At 44.3% G+C, this 21,595-nt stretch overlaps 6 protein-coding genes and 1 non-coding gene across 7 annotated transcripts; 2 read left to right on the top strand and 5 right to left on the bottom strand.

Moving 5' to 3' along the window:
* LOC135341503 (ankyrin repeat domain-containing protein 42-like) lies at positions 1-2,285 on the bottom strand. The gene is made up of 11 exons (XM_064538083.1): positions 2,024-2,285; positions 1,851-1,958; positions 1,752-1,797; positions 1,550-1,701; positions 1,341-1,496; positions 1,174-1,279; positions 998-1,123; positions 885-941; positions 497-791; positions 302-449; positions 1-245 (listed from the first exon to the last, which is right to left on the bottom strand). The coding sequence occupies exons 1-11, from the start codon at positions 2,180-2,182 to the stop codon at positions 99-101; spliced, it is 1,500 nt and encodes a 499-aa protein (XP_064394153.1). The 5' UTR covers positions 2,183-2,285; the 3' UTR covers positions 1-98.
* On the top strand, positions 2,286-4,890 carry LOC135341502 (uncharacterized). The gene is made up of 9 exons (XM_064538082.1): positions 2,286-2,426; positions 2,524-2,561; positions 2,620-2,758; positions 2,954-3,097; positions 3,177-3,389; positions 3,466-3,678; positions 3,824-4,216; positions 4,517-4,647; positions 4,749-4,890. Exons 1-9 carry the CDS (start codon positions 2,286-2,288, stop codon positions 4,870-4,872), a joined length of 1,536 nt encoding a protein of 511 aa, XP_064394152.1. The 3' UTR covers positions 4,873-4,890.
* Positions 4,879-16,111, bottom strand: LOC135341475 (unconventional myosin-XVI-like). Its single transcript, XM_064538046.1, has 25 exons — positions 15,736-16,111; positions 15,408-15,484; positions 14,921-15,064; positions 14,661-14,766; positions 14,316-14,440; positions 13,879-14,007; positions 13,577-13,652; positions 13,147-13,321; positions 12,874-13,030; positions 12,639-12,749; positions 12,303-12,368; positions 11,842-12,069; positions 11,428-11,690; positions 11,270-11,378; positions 11,016-11,199; positions 10,706-10,841; positions 10,583-10,658; positions 10,210-10,524; positions 9,879-9,954; positions 9,597-9,745; positions 9,452-9,541; positions 8,992-9,197; positions 8,541-8,746; positions 5,268-7,723; positions 4,879-5,094 (listed from the first exon to the last, which is right to left on the bottom strand). Exons 1-25 carry the CDS (start codon positions 15,953-15,955, stop codon positions 4,996-4,998), a joined length of 5,979 nt encoding a protein of 1,992 aa, XP_064394116.1. The 5' UTR covers positions 15,956-16,111; the 3' UTR covers positions 4,879-4,995.
* Trnaw-cca (transfer RNA tryptophan (anticodon CCA)) lies at positions 13,377-13,448 on the top strand. Its single transcript has one exon. It is a non-coding gene; the product is annotated as a tRNA-Trp (tRNA).
* Positions 16,112-16,114: 3 nt separating the features above from the next.
* On the bottom strand, positions 16,115-17,586 carry LOC135341523 (uncharacterized). Its single transcript, XM_064538105.1, has 4 exons — positions 17,431-17,586; positions 17,158-17,376; positions 16,418-16,650; positions 16,115-16,357 (listed from the first exon to the last, which is right to left on the bottom strand). The coding sequence occupies exons 1-4, from the start codon at positions 17,489-17,491 to the stop codon at positions 16,184-16,186; spliced, it is 687 nt and encodes a 228-aa protein (XP_064394175.1). The 5' UTR covers positions 17,492-17,586; the 3' UTR covers positions 16,115-16,183.
* Positions 17,587-17,633: 47 nt separating this feature from the next.
* Positions 17,634-20,048, bottom strand: LOC135341515 (cyclic AMP receptor-like protein A). Its single transcript, XM_064538095.1, has 12 exons — positions 19,900-20,048; positions 19,771-19,823; positions 19,670-19,724; positions 19,551-19,607; positions 19,245-19,426; positions 19,094-19,183; positions 18,971-19,036; positions 18,837-18,915; positions 18,582-18,718; positions 18,382-18,455; positions 18,254-18,324; positions 17,634-17,901 (listed from the first exon to the last, which is right to left on the bottom strand). The coding sequence occupies exons 1-12, from the start codon at positions 19,948-19,950 to the stop codon at positions 17,794-17,796; spliced, it is 1,023 nt and encodes a 340-aa protein (XP_064394165.1). The 5' UTR covers positions 19,951-20,048; the 3' UTR covers positions 17,634-17,793.
* LOC135341516 (uncharacterized) lies at positions 20,032-21,186 on the bottom strand. Its single transcript, XM_064538097.1, has one exon. The coding sequence runs from the start codon at positions 21,106-21,108 to the stop codon at positions 20,107-20,109; it is 1,002 nt and encodes a 333-aa protein (XP_064394167.1). The 5' UTR covers positions 21,109-21,186; the 3' UTR covers positions 20,032-20,106.
* Between the last annotated feature and the right edge of the window lie 409 nt (positions 21,187-21,595).

Raw genomic sequence — 21,595 nt, 5'->3', positions numbered from 1 at the left:
TTATCAGAACTATCACAATGTTTATGCAATGCTAAGTGGAAACAAAAATTAATAAGGGGTTGAGTTGAAAAATCTGATAATGATGGTTTGTTCGCTAACTAGACATGTCCAATTCTGACATAAGCTCCCCCTAGTCCCGGCTTCATTGACGACCTGCTCTTTGGTCGAATAGAATGCTGACTGTGACGAGGGTTATGCTCAGGAGTTAGCTCAGTGGTGCCAGTCAGAGTGATCATAGAGTCACTCTGCAATAGGGGAGAGACCATAAAGCTCTGTATAGCTCACAGTGTATAGCTCTAACCGTGAATGAAGTGGAGTCAATGGACTGGTAATGCTCAATCAAAGTAAGGCTCTCTCTGAGTCGCTTCCTCATCTGGTCTAGCTCTGACTCAAGCTCCTCTCTCCTCTCTCTCTCACGAGCAATCTCAGCCTCAAATGCATCCATATCACTAAAAGAAACAATGATGATTTCTATAACTTTCATCCTTTTGCTTACCTCCTGTGCTCCACTTTCATGAGCTCCAGCTCCCTGTCTTCAGGTAGCTCTCCCCCTAGTTGCCTGTAGTGAGTCTTGGCCATGTTGAGAAGTCGCTGTAACTCCTCCACTTTCTCTCCAGCTCTAGTGACTGCCTGGGGAGTGGGGGTGTCCACTATTTGAGCAATCTTTTCATCCTCTGAGTCATTGTCCAACGGATCGTTGTCTGTTGCCGTGAGGAGTCCCAAGCAACCCAGTTGAGCGTATCTTTTGGCAACATCCTTAGGTCTGTCTCCAGAGCTGTTCTGTATGTTGGCTAAACAGAGAGCAAAAATATAAGTCACAATCACTCTAGGTAGAAAAAAATTACTAGACTACAGTTAGATCTATCACATCTGAGGTTACTTACTATTAGCTCCATGATCAATCAGTAGCTGCAAACAGTCCAAATGTCCGTTTCCAGCGGCTGTGTAGGAGACAGTCAATTAGTATTTTTCAGCATTGATAAAATCACTTATGCACCTTTGTGAGCAGCAGTGGACCCGTGGCTGTCTTGGTCGTTGACATGGCAGTGACCCTCTACGAGTAGCATTCCAAGCAGTTGCACATTCCCTTCACTAGCAGCAGTATGCCCAGGAAACTCATCACCTACAAGGACACAAAGGATTCGTGCCAAGGAGGCTGTGAGTGTAAATTACCGGTATTTTCATGCCCAAATATTTCAACTTCATTTTCAGCTGAAGCCAAAAAGTCAATGCAGTCTTGCTTCTGAAACTGAGTGGCTAAGTCTTTAGGAGTTGCACCCTGTAATACACATGCAGAAATACAAGTTACATTGCATGCATTCTGCACAAGTTCGACTTACATCATTGTTTCGTTTGGAAATAACTTCAAAAGGCTGGTTATTATGGTACACAAACAGTTTTAAACACTCTAGATGGCCCTCCATAGCTGCAAAATGTGCTGGTGCGTTGCCATTATTCTCAGTGGCATTGGCATTTAGCCCCAGGCCCACCACAACCTGCATGTGTGAAGTATAGCCTACACAATACTGCAGCATTTTTTGCAGTCTACCTGGAGAACATTGAGACGACCATGGTAGGCAGCATGATGTAAGATGGTCCATCCTCGCTTATCGACGACTTTCAAATTCACTCCAGTTTTGATGAGAGCCTGTAGAGCACTGGTTTTTCCATGAGCGGCAGCCAGGTGTATACACATATACCCTGGGGCAAATATAAATGTAAGGGGATATACTGTCAGGTATAACACCTACCTCTGGAATCTGGCTTGAATAAGTCAATATCAGTGCCACACAGTATCTGTATGGAAAGACAGTTGTATTAAGAATTACACAGTCTGAGAAGCAACGTACATTTAGGCAGGTGGTGCAACCTCTGATGGCACAGATGTGCGCTCCTGTCCAGCCCTGCTGCGTGCATTGGTGGATGTCTGCACCCAGCTCCATCAAGCGTTGTAGCACCTACATACATACATACATACAGTATATAGTGTTTAGCAACCGTATTAAATCTGAAACAAATTCACCTCTGCTCTTCCATAGTGACAAGCCCAATGCAGAGCAGAATAACCATCACTCCCCAGTGCTGAGTTTATATCCAGGCCATAGTTTTGGAAGTTTGATTCCTCTAAATCCTCCACGTTACCAGAGCGAATGGCCTTCTTGAGAGCTTCTCCCACAGACATCTTTGATGCAGCTAGCTTTTTGGCACCTTGGAAAGTAGGGGTGGGGCTGGTTATCCAGCAAAATAGAGGAGTGGCTTGTTTTGTGGGTTGAGCTGTACTCAAGATGGCCTTCTACGAAGAAGACTATTGTCATGATTCTGTTGACCAGGACTTCACCATAGACTGTCTTCCACTAGACTGCATTGTTTGCATATGTAAATATCTTCCTGTCAACGATCTGGGGAGGTTTGGCAGTGTGTGTAAGGTAAAACATATAGATCTGGATCTACTGTCTAGTATACTATACTATACTGTATATAGTTATACTCCTTGGTCTAATAATTATATTATGCCTCATCCAGTTGTTTTATGAAGCATCATTGATCGGATTTTTATGGCGGTGAGTATTATGCTGAAATTGTTTACATTAGCTAATTAGCTAGGTCTACTCCCCACAGTCACCACTGTCTGTCTCGCTGGACATTCTGTGATGTTCAGCAAATCTCCCCCGGCCCCCAGCGATGGAGAAGGTACTTCCTTGCCCGTAGGAGCGTGGAGGCCAGTATGGAGAGGGGCAGGCCAGGCAGAGACTACAAGGTATATCTGTGTGTTTGTGTGTGTGTGTGTGTGTGTGTGTGTGTGTGTGTGTGTGTGTGTGTGTGTGTGTGTGTGTGTGTGTGTGTGTATGCGCGTGAGCTTCACATGACTATAAATCTAGATACGCTAGCAGAGCTGTTTTGTATCTGTACTTAGCATCATTGTCTATCTATCTATATCTATCTAATTATGTAGGTGAAGACTCTCAGAGGACACGAGAAGGACATCACAACAGCATATGTGATTGGAGGAGGAGGAGTAAACTGGGAAAACCCCCTACCACCTCTTGTAGTCAGTCTCTCCCAGGACAACTGTGTCAAGGCCTGGGACGTCAGTCAAGTAAGTCGTCCTGCATATGTGCCCATACATGCGTTAATTGTAGACAGTCACGGTTCAGTATGATATCATTTTTCATTAGGGGAAACCAGTATGGTCTCTGGAGGGTCAAGGCACCACAGCTATGGCTGTCAACAACAGCACCATGGAGTTGGCTACAGGTGGTGTGGATGGGAGTGTGGATCTCTGGGCCTGCGGAGAGTGGACAAAGACGCTGTCCTTCAAGACGAAACTTGGTGGGCAAGTTCTGTCTCTCAAGTTTGGGGAGCTCAAGACCGCAAAACCACTGCTTATGGTGAGTAGTTACTTCCAATCTATGTTTATTCTAAAAGTGTGAGCGATTCTAATCAGACGTCTTGTTATACACTCAGGTTTATGTTGAGGGTAGTCAAGACAACGACAACCGGTTAGAGGTTTGGCAACTCCCCTCTCCACTGGACCCACTTGCAGCTGACACACCAGACGATGGTCCACCACCACCAACACTCGTGCTGGAGCTCTGGGCACCTGCTCACAACTGTGGGGACATGCAACTCTCCTCTAATGGACTGTTAGCTGTCCCTGGAAAAGCTGGAGATGTTCATGTAAGTCTACTTCTGATCACTGTGAAGCACATGATAGCTATAGTACCTGCCTCTTATTTTGTACGTTTATCACTTGAACGAAAACAGCTTGTTACTGAAGAGATAACTGTAGCCTATAAAATGATAATAATTATATTCCTCTCAGATTTGGGACCTAACAGAGACTGTATCAGTGTCTGCCCCCTCTCCCCTTCCTCCCCTGATTACTGTAGATACACAGCTTCCTGTCGGAAACCTCTACTGGACATCTCCAGGGTGTTTGGCAATGAGGGAAGGTGTTAAAATCAGCTACTGGGATGTGAGGGCAAAAATGGAGTCACGGAGTGGGAGGATCTCTCGCGACACTATTAACATGTACAATGCAACCAGAGAGATAGCATGTGACTCTCATGTGACAGCCGTGGCAATGGTGAACAATAAAATAGTGGTGGGAGATGTAGCCGGACAAGTGTGTGTGTACGATGGCTCTTCAAAAGCCAGAAGCTCTTTTCTACAGAGGTTTGCTGACCACAAGGGAGCAGTTACTGGCATCTATGCAGTAGGTGGCTATGTTGTATAGCTAACAGTGTATAATGTAGTGACACTGAATTCCATTCATTTATTGTCTGACTGCACCCACCTCATACCTACACATTCAACTAGACATTATTTCTACCCCCCCATAAATCAAATTTGATCTCACTACTGTAATTATTATTCTGTACACTCCTTTAATTACCAACACACACACACACACACACACACACCCACACACACACACACACGCACACGCACACACACACACACAACACACACACGCACACACACACAACACACACACACACGCACACACACACAGGATAGTTTTCGAGTGATAACTTGCTCCAAGGACTTCTCTATTCGTGTCTACTGTTGGAGGAAGGACGATGACAAAGTGACTCTGGAGAGCAAGTACACGCTCCTTGGTGGCTCAGTGGCCCACAAAACACAGTAAGACTGAGTATCTATAATTATAGATCTGTTTGTAGTCAAGGATACCATAGGAATGGCGTGTGATTGCACGCCTCATAGACCCCTTCCTTCCCCTACAGTGATGGGTTCAACAGGCTACTCTGCGAGTCTAGCAGCTGTGTAGGTGTTTGCGGGAGCCAGCTCAAGTGCTACACGTTCACATCTCCACCTCTTGTCGAACAAAAAGTACTCAATATGGTATAGATTCAATTTTATAATGCTGAACAAAATAATTTATATGATTTGTGTGTTGATCATTTTATAGTGTGCACTGTAACATTAATGTGTTGAAAATTATTATTATTGTTCAAAATACAAGTACAAATGTCATTGTCTCTTGGCTGCTTTCTCCTCGAGAATCTTTCGCTTCCATGCCGGCACTCCCGCCCACTTGGCTTCAGAGTCCTGCTCGGTTCTCATTATTTCCTGTACACAGATATAAAAAACAAAAAGTGAAATCATATACATCGTGCATGACACTGTGACAATAATAATATTATTATAAGAGTGTACATATTAATTGGATTATACAGCACATACGTACTTGGTATGACAATAAGATGCGGTTAGTGTAGTACTGAAATAATATCCAAATTTACCTCATTTTCTCTTTTTTTCTTTTCGAGAAGGCTCCTCTTCCATTCAGGCACATTGCTTGCCTTAGGCCCAGGTGACATCTCCAAGGGTGGCTGTGGAGTGGTTTGTCGACTGGGGAGGGGAGGTTGAGGTTTTTTGTGTCGTGGTTTAACCGAGGGCATGGGGGTGGAGCCATCAGAATTGGGGGACTTGGGCCGAGAACGTATGCCATTCACAGCGGGGTGGGCTGGAGCATTGGGAGTGATATTCCTCAGTTTAAACGTTTGCATCTCAGCCATTAGATTACCAGGACTACCAGACTCCAGTTTAGGCGATGGCTTCAATGGAGGTCGAGTCGATTTTTTCAATTGAACACTTTGCAGACCAGACAGCAATCCAGATGATGGAGTGGATTCGTCTGCTCGAGAGGTGTGTGCTTGTTGTGGAGGGGGTGGAGGTGGAGGAGGGGGTGCGAGGTGTGTGTTGGAGGGCGGTGCACGAGGTGGGGCTCGTGGTGCAATAGGTGAAGCTGGAGCTTGAACATTCGATGATGATTGTGGAGACACCGGAGTTTTCCTGGCGGGACGAGGAGGGGGTGCAATAGTTGGTGTGTCTGCAAGGCGTGCATGTCTGCTGGGTGGTGGTGGAGGGGGGACAGTTGGTATGTCAGAAAGCGGAGCACTTCGTTCAGGAATAGGGGGTCCTGAAGAGACACTTGTACTTCTGGCTCTAGGTGGCTTTGGGGGGCGAATATCTAACACTTTAGCACCATTCAGAGCCTTTGGGGGTAAAGGTGCTTTTGGTCGGGTGTTAATGTTAATTGAATGATGATCAATTCCATGTCGTTGTATCATATCTCCAGTTGATCTCGATACTTGGAGCTTTCGATGAGGCTTCTGCTTCACTGGAGTCAAGTAATCCTGTGGTGTGTTACTATCATGAAAGCTAAGTTCTTGACAGTGATCAATTTCGGCATAATCTTCCTCTGACGGTCCGTCGCCATAGTCAGTTATAGTCACACCTGCTGGAATTGATGGGAGGAGGAACTTTTCCGACGGCTCTGCGTGATATTTACCTTCTCTGGGTGTTGGGGAGAATACTTCGCTGTAGCTGCTGGTGCTACTAAGCCGGCTTTCAGAGCCCCCCACAGAGCCCCCTGATGAGTGAGATTGACGAGAGTTGATAAGTGGAATGTTCACAGCTGGGTCAGACTCAGAGTGATCGCGAGACTTGATAGCTTTTGATCGTTGTCTGGTGATAGCTCGTTGAATATTGGGTGAAGGAGGCTTTACGTTTCCGTGAATTCGGGGAGAGACAGAAAGTTGCTCGCTTGTCCTTCGAGGGAGGTTGGGTGGAATTTCCGGGATAGTGACAGGGACAGAGGTGGCTTTACCCATCTTTCTCAGATTTGGATTTCGGGACGGAAGGGGGGGCGGGGCAGGCTGGTCCAGTCTTGAATCAACACTCGATATAGCTTCATTCAGTTCAAGGTCACTAAGATAAGTGTATGTTTCGGATGGATACTCATGAGCAAACTCGGAGAATTTCGGTGAATGTGAATTAACTTGCGCTCTGATCGGTACTGGGGGTGCATCAAATAATGATGTAGCATCCGTGTACAAAGCTTCCTCTTCTACATCTGGCATCAACCTTTGAGTGACAGTTTGCGCTGGTGGTGACTGAAACACTGTAGCAGCATCACTATACACCTCATCTGGAGCCACATTGGAGGGGGGGAGAGGTGGTGGGGGCTTTGCGTTTAACTTAAACAAACGGGGAGGAGGGGGTTGCTCGAACGCAGAGGACGCATCATCATATATCTCTTCTGTGTTTGGGCAGGTTGCATGAAGACTTCGAAATACATCAACACAAGTGTCGTCATAGATGTCTTCTTCTATTACATCAACTGGAATACTTTGTGCCGTGTCTTTGGCCTGAATACAAGTGAGGTCATCATAAATATCCTCTACAATCTCTTCATCGTCATAGTTATAGTAGTCTTCGGACACTGTCTGTACTGCCCCTTCGGCACTGTCATAGATATTCTCATAATTACTCTGCTGTTGGGGTTTGGACGTTAGAATGATGTCTTCAGAGAGGGGAAGGGACTTTATCGAAGAAAAGTTTTGTTCAACAACGGTATCGTAAATATCTTCGTCAATCACATCATCATCACTCAAACAATCTCCGTAGGACGGTGGAGAGGTGGGTAAAACATAGCCTTGAGGTATTGATTGATGTCCTCTGGAATTGTTGTCATTGGAATTTTTCCCTACATTTTGGGCTGAGGAGACATGTTGGTGTCCATTACTCCAGCCTTCTTCATGTCCATTTCTTTTGTAATGTGCCATGTCTTTTGATGTGGCTGAACTAGAGTTCTTTTGCACTTGGTTCGCACTGCTTGACAATTCGGCTCGTTTTGCTTGTTTGATTCTTCTAGCTTCTTGTGCTGACTTCCACTCTTTCAGTTCTCGAAACCCTACGATAGAACAAAATTAATAATAAACTGACCTATATGTAGCAATAGCAGATCACACAGCCACACTTTATACAGTAGCATCAAATAGCAGTGTTGTCACAAAACAAGCTAGTAGCAATAGTACACTGTACATATACATACACTAGCTTTATTGTATCACACTCCAGCTGTATCTATATAGCACCTGACAAGTGCACATGCACTGCACAATTATCTGAAACTGACTAGCTCTTGCAAACTGACTCTAACTGTGTACAAAACATTACCTTTCACTTTACTTTCAATCTTTAGCTAGCAACAACGTACCGTACTTTGAAATGTGAGCTAGATCTAATTCAATGTAAACAGAGAAACCAACAACTGAATAGCTACACAGGTAGTAACACTAATGCTATCAAATAAGGAATGCGTGCAATGTACCATCCTACAGGTCTGATGCCATACATGAGTGGATGTGAATCGGAATGAACGATTTGGTGGAATGAAAAGCTGTCATGCATGGAGACATAACTATTAGACATTGTACACATTGTCACATGAGCCACTAATAGGGTACCCCTAAAACTCGACGGTGAATATTGTGCAAATATGCACCTGGACAATAATCTCAAATTAGCTATTCAGCATGGCTCATTAATCAAAACACTCAGTGAACTATAAATGGACAGTCATGCAGTCGAAAAGGACAGATATAGGAAATCAACTTTACAGTCCACGCAATTACACCTAATTATAAATGGCACACACACAATGCCCCGAGGCATAACAATGTGCATCCTATCCATAGTGCCACCACACACAGTCTAGGAATGCTTACATCTTTGTATGGAGATGATGTGGAGCAGGACGTGCTGACTGTGCCTGTCTAGTTCGAGGGGATGGTTAAATTTGAGGAACACCTTATGAAGACCGTTGGCCCATCCAGACACGCCCACTTTCTCCAAGACCACACCCACTGCCTGGTAGTCGGTGAGAGGAGGCTGGTTCGGCTGATACGTGTAGAACTCCTTCAGTACTTTGAACCTGCATGGAATAGAAGCAATACAGATAGACATTCGGAAGGTTTGTGCTGATATTGAATTACGGTGTAATATTGAATTACAGTTTACGAATCAAACCAATTAGTATCTTCACATGAAAAGCCTTGAGTTCAAACAAACGTACCCACACACTATTATTCTCGATTACAAACTTGTCTCTCGGTTGGAATGTGAGTAAGAGTAACATGGTGTTCTATTTCAGGATAGCGAGACTCTTCAAATAATTACCTGGTCAAAAATTCCCCGTACGGCAATCTCACAGGGTATCCACTCTGTCTGATACGGGTGGTTTCCATGACACCGACGCATCTCAGTTGCCTGGTAACATAGTCCGTGTCGAAAGAGTTGGGCAGTTTGGTGGAGTTTGGTTTGATGCAGCGGATGAAGTGAGGGGAAGACGAGTTGAGCTTCTCCATGAGCTCAGATAGAGAGCTCTGCCAGTGTGTGTGTGTGTGTGGGGGGGGGGGGGGGAGTAAGTAGGTGAATGTGGTGCATGTGTGTATGAGTGTGTATGTTATTTGTTGTAACAATTATAGCTAGCAGCTAGTTCTACTTGCTTATTATTAAAAGTATGAGTGTGTGTGGGGTGAGTGTGAGGGGGGTGAGTGGGTGAATGTGGTGTGTGTGGGGGTGGTATGTATATATGGGGTTGAGTATGAGAGAGAGTGAGAAACCGAAGATCTCATACCTTGAAGTGGTTTGCGACAGTGGGTAGAACTCTCCTCCCTGTGTCAGCTGACTTCCTTACTGGACTTCTTTGTGGAGTCTTACGAGATAACTGCAACAACCATAACAACAGATCACATGATCCCAATCCTCACTACACCGCTTACCCTAGTAAAACGTCTGGAGGCCTTTCTATTGAAGTGAGAGAACGGCGAGTCTGCTTTCCTGGACATGCGCTGTCTCTTACTGGGAGTGGTTGAGCCCGTGTGCGTGAGCTTGGCTTCAAAGATCTCTCTCACAAGAAGACTACTACTGGCTGCAAGGAACACGATAACATCAATTAAGTCTTGAATGTGTCGTGAATACTAGAGGTTCATAGTCACAAGGAGTATGCCCTTTCGACATTGCCTCAAGCCATATATAACGACATGTGGACGAACTGAACTTACTTCTGAGCAGCTGCAGGACTGACGGAGAGAGAGTGTCTCTGTTCTTGTCCAGGAACCCCACTACCTCATACTTCACCTATACGTATGAATAGAGGCATAGCGTAATCATCTGAATTAACATGCAACTCAAATATATAAGTGCGACTTGGACATACATTTGTTTTTGTGTGTATACATGCAGTTATTGTACCTCGTGGCATAGTGGCAGGAGGTATAAGGTAAAGCTGGCTGTTTTGTACTAGCAGGAATTTCTACTAAGACTACTAGCTGGTTCACATCATGCAGAGGGAGATTTATAAGAGCTGATTCGAGAAATTTGTAATTCACTAACCTGCCCAGCATAGTGTGAGACCACGAACTTTGTACCACTGTCAGGAGGTGCTTGATACATCTCACACCCCCCGTGTGCCTTATGTAACTTCTCCGCCATGGTACGATTCGTTGCCCGTGGAAACCGACTCTCTTCGTCAATCAGAGACAGTATGCCGATATTCTTAGCTAGGAACAAGTCGACCACCGGCAAGTTGGACGCGAACGTCACGGTATCAGTGGCCACACCCTCATTCTGACACTCCACCTGCTCCCATCTGAAGATGTGCTCGTTGAAGAAATGTTGCAGCTGCTCGTTGGCTATGTTGATGCACATCTAATTAATGAGAGATAGTATGATCGATGACTCATGCGTGTGTGGGTGGTATTCAAACCTGCTCGAAACTGTTCTTCTCAAAGTTTTCAAATCCAAAAATGTCCAAAACACCAACCCTAGTATGATGACTGGACCTGTACAGTATACAGATTAGTTATAATCCCTCACAGTGTACACTCACCCCATGTCCTCCGGCTCCAGGTGGTGGTTGATCCCATTGACAATCCAACCAAACATTCTGCCATAGAGTGCTTTGGCTAGAGCATCCCTGCAGTCGTTGGCCTGGAGCAGTGACCTGTACCGCACTATCACCTCCCCTGCAGAGAACATTAAACATTGGTGCAGCACCCCCAGGAAGGTTCTACCACCAGACTAAAATTAAACTGCTCAAACAGGAAGTCCGATAATTGGTGATAACAGTGAAAGCAAAAGTTGGTTTTGGAGTGTGTAACTCCATCGCCTACATAAACTGTATACATACATGTACATACCTCTAGTGATCATTGCCTCCTGAACCAGACAGAGGGCCAGCTCCCTCGGATCAATCTGGAGGAGACCAGCAATCACTGACGTCAGGGACGGATTGGACAGCTCCACACCCTCCTCTCTGGGGTTAAAGGTCACATCGAGTATGTGCACAATAGCAGCTAGTGTTTGAAACATGTTGCTCTCTTCCTGTATTAAGAGAATCAAAAGCACCGTGACGTTAATCAGTATACAGTTTTGTGAGTGAGTGATGCTTTACCTGTTTGGAGAAGCCAATGGCCTCCATAGAGTCTCTCACTTCTTTGAACTCCTCTTCCATTTTTGAAGTGAGTACACCTGCAAGACTCTCCCGTATCCCAGATAGACACCTGCAGTGGACTATCACATGATACAACAGCTTGAAATCATGTTACATACCGATGCATTTCTGGCTCGTCCAGTTTCAGCATTTCTTTCTCTTCAATCGAGAGCCCGGCAAACATCTGATAGAAGATATGGAAGTTTCTCTCTCCCACCCCGTGAGTCACAATGCGTGATTTCTCCAGCAGATACTCTTTGAAGCTCGCCCCTAACACCAGCCCCTCCTCGTTGAACGAAAGCTCAAGGAACTTGCCGAAACGAGAGCTGTTGTTGTTCATCACTGTCTTGGCATTACCAAACGCTTCCAGGATGGGATTCACCTGCATGCGTATAATCGATGAACATAATCGCATCTGGAGACATAAATCTATTGCACATAGTTATTAAATAAGTGATTGGTTCACCATCAGGCATGTAATCTTTCCATACCCTTAGCAATTTTGGTAGATTAAGTGTCTGCAATTAACTTACCTGCTCAATTTTCAGGTTGAGCTCCTTCTCCACTGAGTGTGATATGAACAGGAGCTGTTGCACGAGGTGCTTGCTAGTCTCTGTCTTTCCTGCACCTGACTCTCCGGAAATGACACAGGTCTGCCGCCTTTGATCCGCTAGCATGCTTCGATACACCTGATTGGCCACTGCAAAGACATGGGGTGGGAGTGAGGGGTCAGGAAGCTTCTTGCTGTACATCTCGCTAGCCTGTGGTAGAGTAGGAAACACAGCAGAGTTAGTGCATTCTGAAAATGAGTTGCTTTTGCTACATAACTTTGAGAGCCTTACAACAGTGTATATTGTCCAATCTCATAACTACAAGATATAATCTGTAGCTCTTTACTCGCTCGATCAAATGGTGGGTTTAGATACGTAAAATCCATTGCTTTTTTTTGTGTAACCACCAGAACCATTCTGCTTTTGTTTTTGCTCTGACTCACCATGTTACTGTAGATGGAGAGAGGCTTGAAAGGATTGATGGCCACCAGGATCTCACCAATGTACGTCTGTAGTACAAGCAGGAAAACAGAATCGCCCAGAGGACATTATTACATGCAGAACTGAACATGAACACGGTCACACAAAGGATTACTTAATGATGTACTCTGCAGCTAAGAGAATAAACACAACATTAGCCTCACTGCTTTTTTTTTACAGTAGATGATAAAAAAACATATTTTTCGCCTTTTTGCTCTCTTAGAAAAAATATTCCTGGTAACCACAAACACTTCAGTGACTAGATACCAGACTGTACTGCATGACTATCGCACACTCACATAGATCTGGTCCTTGCCGTAGCGGTCTCCTAGGAACAGAAGGAGGATGTCTTCAGTGAGGTTAGAGAGGGTGGCCAGGTTGTCGGTGGAGGAGGGGCCAGGGAGGTTCAACTGGGAACATTATAATGACACACATGTGACAGTAATCATTGCACGTTAAGAATACAAATATCACATTCAGTTGTGGCTTGGTTTAGCTCAACACTCCTTAAGCTACAAAAAGCTTCACTCTTACATTTCCACTGGCCCTCTTCTGGAGCAGTGAACCACGGAGTCTGCGTAGGGCTGGTCTCTGAGTGGAGACGTCCACACCCTCGTCAAAGTTGTCCCTCTCTACCAGGGTCTCTCCCTCGAACAAAGCCTCCAACTTTGACATAGGGGTCTCCAGATCACTACAGGGTGAGCAAGATATTGAATGTTATGTTTGAAACTGGTGTTTTTTTGCCCAGTGGTAGAAATGATGGTGCCATTATTAAGAAGATATGTCTGGTGACTAGCTTACACTCACAGTGATTTTGATGTGGTTTGTGGGCTCTCAAACTGCTCCAAGTCGACGCTAACCGTGTCCACACTGCTCGGTGTGAGGGGGGCAATGATGGGGAGAATCGAGTGACGTATCAGGCTCCCCTCGTTACTCCCTGTCAATTCTAACAGGCCAATGATTTCGTCATCATCTGTCATGTCTGTAAATGAGAATTATTGGATGAATGTAGAGTTCGATATTAAACCAATAACAATGACTCTGTGGCGCAATGGTAGCGCATCTGACTCCAGATCAGAAGGTTGCGTGTTCGAATCACGTCAGGGTCACTACTTCTTTTTGCATATCTAACTATAAGATTAGAGAAGATTGATTAGTTGACAAAAATGATCAAGAATTACAATTTTTGGGGCTGCATGATTACTGACTCATGTACATGTATATTGTATATTCTTACCAATAGGGAGCTCTAACTTTGGCCCCTGCAGTGAGGGGTCAGCTCCTTTGGACAGCAACAGATAGACAAGCTTCGTCTGTGGGTATAAAGAAAAGAAACCAGTCTTTGAGATTCCATGGCGCACAGGAATAGAGCATTGGAAGGAATGGAACATCGAAATTGTTTAATTATGGTGTAATAAAATCTTTGGCAGCCAAATTACAAACCACAACAGAACTCACAGAACAAGAGGCATGTGCACACCCAGACTCACCCCTATTATAGCGGCTACTATAGAATTATACATAGAGCACTTTCCCTACCTGGTTGTACTTGGCTGCGATGTGCAGAGATGTGTAACCGAGGTCATCTTCACGGTTCACATCAGCACCACCCAGATCCAGCAGTAGCTTGGCTGCCACTCGGTACCCATTGGCCGCAGCCATATGCAACTAAGGAGGGGAGGGGGGAATGCAGGTAAGGAGGGGGAGGGGGGAATGCAACTAAGGAGGGGGAGGGGGAATGCAACTAAGGAGGGGGAGGGGGAATACAACTAAGGAGGGGGAGGGGGAATGCAACTAAGGAGGGGGAGGGGGAATGCAACTAAGGAGGGGGAGGGGGGAATGCAACTAAGGAGGGGGAGGGGGGAATGCAACTAAGGAGGGGGAGGGGGAATGCAGGTATCATGACTACAATCATACAAGCGTATTGTTATATATGCATCACAAACATAACAATTATGCAAACTGGTCAGTCTTACTGGAGCTACTCCATTTTGGTTGAGTACGTTGAGGTCTATCATTCGCACGATGCACTCTTTGACGGCTGCCAACATTGCCATGGCCATACTTGAGCGGAGGAACCTCATATCAGATTCTTCAATTCCTGAGTAGAGATCGAGAAACCCATAATATTATGTCTTCATATAGAAGCTATAGACATATTGCACATGGTTTTGATGTTTGATGGGATATTCCAACTCAACAGGATGATTACATGGGCTCACAAGAAGAATTTCCTAGTGAGGCCAAATAATCTAATCACTGCAGGATTTTCCACGGGATGTATGCTATCATCCTGCCAAAGAGACACATGTATGACTTACCATTAATGCTCATGTGCTTCACTAGTAGTTCCCTTACATTCGGATCACGTGAGCTGTCACATGCAAAATTTCTATCGACATTGAGCAGAGTGCAGTCTGCATTGCTCTGTGGGGGGGTGAGGGAACACACTCAATTATTTCCACTTAACCATTCCACAGACCACCTAGCAACATCAAGCAATCACTCAAATTTCAGTGCCAAATTAATATTAATATTAATTTGGTCAACTGGTGAAAATTCACACATGTCCAAATCATACCTCTAAGAGTAGCTGGATGATTTCCGTGTGTCCGCACGCAGTGGCAACGTGCAGTGGGGTCCAGAGGTCACTGTCTTGGATATCGATATTAGCACCATGCTCTAGCAGACATTGAACACCAGGCAAATAGTTATTGAGGCAACACTGCAGGGAAGGAACTCGATTTTCATTTCCCTATAAATTTACTTCAAGTTTATTTTTTTCACATGTTGTGTATACATGTAATTACCGGTATATACTAGCTGTCATGTCTGGGGTTTATTTCTTACTGAAAATGGTCAGCTTACATAACGAAATGCAAACTCCCAAAACTAACAAGGAGAGTGAAAACAACATATCCTTCTTGCTCCAAAATAAACAATCTATGAGCAGCCCATGTAAACACATGTTATACGCACTGAGGTAATTGGTTATGATTGCCCCCCACGTACATGACTGCATGTACGTACACACACATAGTTGACGGTCTCCTTGGAGACCCACTCACCAGATGAAGTAGACTCACTCCTGTGGCTTCACTCACAGTGTCCGCAGAAGCAGAATCACTCGCCAGAATCTCACGCACTGCACAACGACAGTCAAACATTTCTCACACACAACGCATAGCAGTATAACAGATCTCAGCTAGATCTACCACAGACAAATAGCTAGCTTTGTATACACTGGCACCATATAACTGTTCGGAAACACTAATCACACATGGATCAGTAACCTCTCCACTATCGGGCATACATTTTATAGTTTAATATGCTGCTTGGCTGATAAATGTGCTTCTGTGCATGGGTGACACTGAGGAGGTGCAAGAGATGCCTTACTCTGATCAATATCCAGATTGTGAACTGCATCTGTGAGCACATGCCGAGACTCAAAAGTGACCTTTGAGGTCCTTGGTTTCTCTGGATCTGCAATCCTTGCTTCCCTCTCTTGATATTCCTTCAGTTGCTCCTTCCTTGCCATCTTGGCTTGCTTCTCTCTCAGCTCCAGGGAGGTAGAGCTGGAGGAGGCTGGCTGCTTGAGACCCAGGCCAGAGCTCATGCTGCAGAACCGTAGATACAGTACCTCCTGAGCCTTTGTATTATATATTATACTAGATCTAGATCTGGCTAGAGTAGTCTATGATATGAATATATTTATAATTATGACTCTTGCTCTTGACAAAGGAGCATTCACTGCATTCATCCATGGAATTAGAAATGGAAAAGATCAACAAGAGTTTTAGTTTGCAAATTAAACCACACCCTTATAACAACTCAAAGGTAAGGGTTAGAATGAGGGCAGACCCCATTCAGTTATGTTCAATAGTTCCAGTGACTGAATGACACGGTCGGCATTAAGACATTTTGCTGGATCTGTTCTTGAGTCCGGCACCATGACAACATTCATCCCAGCAGCTTTAGCAGACTCCATTCCATTGGGTGCATCTTCAAACACTAACACCTGCAAACAAACAGAAAATCACATTCTCTTTTATACAGGTACAGGTCACAAAAACCATACATTTGCTGGGCTCTTGGGGGGACTCTTGAATCTTCTTGCAGTCACCTGGTAGATGTCTGGGGCTGGTTTCCCATGCGTCACCTCTGGGTCATCCGAGCACACAGTGTGGGAGAACTTAGAGAAGAAGTCTCTGCGTTTGGAGATCTTGCAGTCAAAAGTATTAGCAGATGACCCGGTACAGATAGCGATTGGTATCCCACAGGAGGACAAATGGTTTATCAGATGCTCTGCACCTAGATAGTTTACATAGAGACTTCATATAGATCTATCTACTGTACTTCAAGTAAAAGTTTACACTACATGGTACCGTAAGACTACTACATATTATACTGTAAAAGTTACCACATAAAAGTGTTGGGCTTAATTAGAGGTATCACGGTTCGGGTAGGTACCGCCTTTGCAGCTCACTACTTGGGATACCATATAGCGGGTATATTTCGAGAGAAAAAACTTTCGTGGAATGACCGTTAGAAAGGTTTTCACGGATTTATTTTTCGGAATTGCAGCCTTTCTGCAGCATAAAAGTGTGATATTAAATGTGATATTAAATTTGCATGCTTAATCAGCGAAAACCGCGAACATTTATACCCTCTAAATATACCCACTATACTTCACTACTCTGTCCTAGCTAGGTACAAAGCAAACTGATCACTTATCTTTTGTAATTTACCATTAATTTCGTCCCAAAATGCAAAGTGAGCTGCAAAACACAATACATTAATGATTTTTTGTAGACATACCTGGGAGAAAGGGTGCATCTGGAAACTTATCCATGAGGTTACCATACAGTTCTAAATGAAACTCCTCTGGGGTGAGCGGGATTTGGAGTTCGTCGACGAGGATCTTGGCTCCATCAATCGGTTTCCTCCCCATTAGTTTCGATTTCAACGTCCAGTTGTACGTTTTCCCGTACCTTGAGACAATCTTCTGAGTCTCCTGAGTGTACAGGCATTCTGTGTCTGCATAGTGACAAATGTATTATAATGTTTTACAACATAATTATCTACCCTTACCAATCATCAGTCCATCAAGATCAAATATCACATGAGTTATCTCAGCAGGTGTTTCAGACATCTTTGCTTCACTAGCACAGTATTCTCTTCTCTCAGTCTAGATTGATGTGACCTTATAGCCTTAGCGGCGTATTATCGAAGAAACCAGCCCCACCCCCTATTCATTAGCAGCAGACTGGAATACAATGTAATGTCACATGGTGTTAGTTGCTGACTGTGTATAATTTATAGTAGCAATAAACAGTTATAATGTCACATGGTATTATGATAATATACACAATCTGTGGATCTGCGATAAAAACATTCTGAGAAATGAAACACATTGAAAGGGGACACACACAATAAATAAGAAGCTTGCAGTGTTTAAGTCTGTTTGGGTCTGCCTTTAAGGAAAGGTTCACCCTCGTCGTTTTGTGGTCCCACTGGATACTCTTTCACAACTGCATCCATATTGCGATACCTGAAGCTGGCCTGCAGGTGTGTGTGTGTGTGTGTGTGTGTGTGTGTGTGTGTGTGTGTGTGTGTGTGTGTGTGTGTGTGTGTGTGTGTGTGTGTGTGTGGACGTGTGTGTGTGTGTGTGTGGACGTGTGTGTGTGTGTGTGTGGACGTGTGTGTGTGTGTGTGTGGACGTGTGTGTGTGTGTGTGTGGACGTGTGTGTGTGTGTGTGTGGACGTGTGTGTGTGTGTGTGTGTGGGGGGGGGGGTAACAGTACACAAGTAAAAGCAGTGAATACTAACAATACATACTTTGTGGATACCAAACATAGATATGGGCTACTACAATTGTGTTTGAGAGTAGCCAATGAATGAAAGTGTACTGTACCTTGATATTACTCCAGCGTAGCCTTCTCAGTGTCTGTTTGTCCAGAGCATAAGCCAGGGCAGTGAGTGCTCCTGAGGGAGGGAGAGATCATCTGTATCATTATACTGATGGAGTGGGTACTTACTCACCTTGCAGTGGGGATGAAATAACATGGAGAACGTACAGTGAGAAGATGGGGTCCTGGCCAACATTGGCTACAATCCTGTATGTGGAACAAATCATTGCACAAATCAGGAGAGAATTTCATGGCTAGTGTTATAATAATGAAGAGTGGTTTTCAAAATAAGTGTCTACAGAGCAACCTTAGAGCCATAATACTGTGACTCACCTGTTAATAAGAGGAAGTAGACTGACGGCAAAGTAGACAGTGGGGTACCAGAAAAGAGACTTGCTATCTTCTTTCGGTCCCTCCTTCTCCCTCCGTACTGTCGGGTCATATGTCCCCTGCCACGTACGGGGGCGAGTCTGAATGAAGTGAATAGAGAGAGTAAATAAAATGTGGGCTCTAATTTACGCAGGATGCAGGGGTGAGAGGGGGTGGGGTGGCACAATACAAGGCAGTAGTATTCTAAATAAGACTGACCTTCACCAATAGTTTAATAATGACGGCAGTGTACATGATGAACATGAGAATAATGAAGACATACTGAGGAATGTACCACCTGTATATAGAGATAAGATTTACAGCACATGACATTAATCGTACATTGCACTCACACTCCGAACTGAAATGCTGTTCCAAGCACATTCTCTGTACAGTTATCGTTCTTGCTCCTTATCCAACTGAAAACATACATAGCAAACGGATGTGAAATTATTATTATGTGACGCAACACTTACCACCAAGCTCCCGAGGGGCCAAAGGAGTCACCATAGAATGGAATGCAGCTAATGACACCAGGCAATGCAAAGATGACACAAAAATAAACCCTACAAAAAGAAAGAGCACATTTACATATCTCCTCAATAAATGTGAGCGAAAGTGACCTACGCTTCAAACCAGGGCAGCTTGAGCTCAGTAAACACAGTCCAGAGGAGGTTAAAGGTGATACAGAAGATGGAGAGGAGGACAGTCCAGTCAGTGTAGAGCAGCCAGAACCCCTGGAACACACAGAGTCTCTGAGCAGCCTCGGGATTCAAATCGTTGTCAAACAGATCGTAGTCAAACCTTCCCTGTATGGCATGAGATTATTTTGAATCAGTTGTAGAAATTAACTGAAAAACAGTACAATACGATTTTGATTTTGATCGATACAAATCGATGTTTCGACACCGCTATTTGTACACAGAGATTCACCATTATGAAGGCAGTAGAAGATAGGAAGGCGGAGACACTGAGGTACAATATCAGTCTCTGTATGGGATAGAATCAAAATCTCTGTGACTCCTTTAATGTATAAACGATGCAATGCATACCTGAATGTAGAACTTGTACTTTTTGAACAGCCATATCAATCCAATCACGAACAGACTAGAGGAACAAACCAATAAAAGAGCCTTTTAAAAAATAAACTCACCTTCCTAACAAAGAGAAGCAAGCCACTGACACACGAATGTTGATGACAATGTTCTAGGGGGGGGGGGGAGACACACATAAGGCTCTAGCTACACACAAGGCTTTTAAAGCGCCCCAATATACAACCAACCTGATAGTTCTCCCCGTGAGTATAGTTAAACAAAGGGCATTTAAAAGCCATGATGATGCGATGCTCTACACGGCTATTTAAATACTTGTGTTGTCTCTTGTTTGTTTACTTGTAGTTTTGGTTAAGATCATCTTATTAATAAAGTAATAATGATAATAAAGTAATAATGACTTGTGGGGGATTCAGTAAAATATTGAGTTCCAAAATCTACAAAAAAACTGCTGCAGCCATTCCATAGTACGTTGGGGCTAGTCTGCACAGAAGATGAGCAGTAAAATTGTTTCTCTTCTTTAATCCATTAGCGAGTATTCCTTGAAGAAGACAAAATCCGTAAATTCCACATGATAGAGCTTCTTGCTTCAAATCAACTGCTTCGGAAATCCACTTTTGAGCATTGCTGCATGCGGCAGAGTCCCACGAGCTTGAATGCTTCTCCTTTGTTTTGGTTTGTCTTTTCTTGCTTTCAGGAGAATACGGAATCCCCTTCACCCAATTCTCAACACAAATATCGAAAGGTAGAGCTGTGTCAGACGTAGGCATGTTCCATCGAGGGTCAGCAAGGTACAGAGGCATGGTACACTCAGTTTGGTGACTGTGTGCTAGATCACCACTCACAATGTACAACACCCGTTGTTCAAGGCGATCGAAAAACTTTGCAATTGAGTCACCTACTTTGGTGATGTCAGTAAGTGAAAACTGTCTTGATCTTGAGAGAGGGTTACTGAATATGACCACCTTCACACCAGATGCAGTGAGGTCTCTAACGAACCAGAGGGGAATAACTTCTCCCCACCGGAGTGGTGCTTCACAAGAAGAGAAAGCTTTCATTTCTTCAGCAGGGATGGCATCTTGTATAAGGTGAGCTGCAAAGGATTTTGCCAATTCCACGTCTAAGTCCACAAATACATCGTATTCGGTCCATTGTTTGTTCCACTCAGCGTTTCCTTTAGCTTTTGTGTTGATGTACACGGCATGGGAGTTCGACAAACATATTCCATGTGGGGTGTTCAAGAAAATCACATCTGGCTTTGTTGTCTTCGCTATCTCAGCGGCTTCATGACAAGCTTTGAACAACGTCTGACAATCTTCTTTGAGAGTTTCTGGGAGATTGTGGAGACGATCTACAGCAGCTGCTGAACAACCAGCTGCAGCTCCTCCATCAAGTGTCATGGCTCCATGGGGAAGAATAATACTGCTTACTAGAGGCATACTCAGCTAGCTACAGGCTAGCTTTTGTGTCTGGCTTTTTTAGTAGTTGGTAAAGGGTCATTTAGACTTTTGTCAAAAGTCTACGTTATAGATAGTACATGGGCATGAGGTATCTTAGCCTCGATCCCAGCCCCTCTCACCAGAGGGGCTGGAATCGAGGCTAGAGGTATCTATGTGTTATAGTGTCCCATATCACGAGGGATGAGGGACACTATAACCTAGCCTCGTTCCCAGGCCTTACTTTTTCTTGCTGTTGTCACTGTTCATCCATAAACATAAGAAAGACATAGTGAGGCAGCAAAGAAAGAAATGGGCGTACAGTTAAGAAAACGTAAGGCCTGGTTTGGGAAATCGCGTGATCCACAAGGATTTTTATGAACGTGGGCGATATGTAGCCCACAATCGTGACGTAAGGTATTCTCCCACGCATTCCGAGTAAGACTGTACTGTACTGCACTGAGACAACCACCAAGCTGTGCTGCAAGTC

This window comes from Halichondria panicea, chromosome 9 (genome assembly GCF_963675165.1).
Source record: "Halichondria panicea chromosome 9, odHalPani1.1, whole genome shotgun sequence".
Classification (NCBI taxonomy): Eukaryota; Metazoa; Porifera; class Demospongiae; order Suberitida; family Halichondriidae; genus Halichondria; species Halichondria panicea.
Note: the sequence above shows the minus strand (reverse complement) of the source record. Positions and strands in the feature narration are given on the sequence as shown.

Bases quoted from the DNA above. Each gene is read 5' to 3' on its own strand.
- LOC135341503 (XM_064538083.1), bottom strand. From the start codon at position 2,182: ATGTCTGTGGGAGAAGCTCTCAAGAAGGCCATTCGCTCTGGTAACGTG. The intron at 1,959-2,023 runs GTGAATTTGTTT...GTATGTATGTAG, and splicing joins GTCACTATGGAAGAGCAGAG to GTGCTACAACGCTTGATGGA. The intron at 1,702-1,751 runs GTAGGTGTTATA...TATTTGCCCCAG, and splicing joins ATTCAAGCCAGATTCCAGAG to GGTATATGTGTATACACCTG.
- LOC135341475 (XM_064538046.1), bottom strand. From the start codon at position 15,955: ATGAGCTCTGGCCTGGGTCTCAAGCAGCCAGCCTCCTCCAGCTCTACC. The intron at 15,485-15,735 runs GTAAGGCATCTC...GTCGTTGTGCAG, and splicing joins CAATCTGGATATTGATCAGA to TGCGTGAGATTCTGGCGAGT. The intron at 11,379-11,427 runs GTATGTAACATG...AGTCCACTGCAG, and splicing joins GACGAGCCAGAAATGCATCG to GTGTCTATCTGGGATACGGG.
- LOC135341516 (XM_064538097.1), bottom strand. From the start codon at position 21,108: ATGCCTCTAGTAAGCAGTATTATTCTTCCCCATGGAGCCATGACACTT.
- LOC135341515 (XM_064538095.1), bottom strand. From the start codon at position 19,950: ATGGCTTTTAAATGCCCTTTGTTTAACTATACTCACGGGGAGAACTAT. The intron at 19,184-19,244 runs GTAGGTCACTTT...TTCTTTTTGTAG, and splicing joins AAGCTGCCCTGGTTTGAAGC to GGTTTATTTTTGTGTCATCT. The intron at 18,456-18,581 runs GTGAGTCACAGT...TTCCACATACAG, and splicing joins CTACTTCCTCTTATTAACAG to GATTGTAGCCAATGTTGGCC.
- LOC135341502 (XM_064538082.1), top strand. From the start codon at position 2,286: ATGGCCTTCTACGAAGAAGACTATTGTCATGATTCTGTTGACCAGGAC. The intron at 2,759-2,953 runs GTATATCTGTGT...CTAATTATGTAG, and splicing joins GGCCAGGCAGAGACTACAAG to GTGAAGACTCTCAGAGGACA. The intron at 4,648-4,748 runs GTAAGACTGAGT...CTTCCCCTACAG, and splicing joins TCAGTGGCCCACAAAACACA to TGATGGGTTCAACAGGCTAC.
- LOC135341523 (XM_064538105.1), bottom strand. From the start codon at position 17,491: ATGTCTGAAACACCTGCTGAGATAACTCATGTGATATTTGATCTTGAT. The intron at 16,651-17,157 runs GTATGTCTACAA...TAAACTATCTAG, and splicing joins AGATGCACCCTTTCTCCCAG to GTGCAGAGCATCTGATAAAC. The intron at 16,358-16,417 runs GTATGGTTTTTG...GTTTGTTTGCAG, and splicing joins CCCCCAAGAGCCCAGCAAAT to GTGTTAGTGTTTGAAGATGC.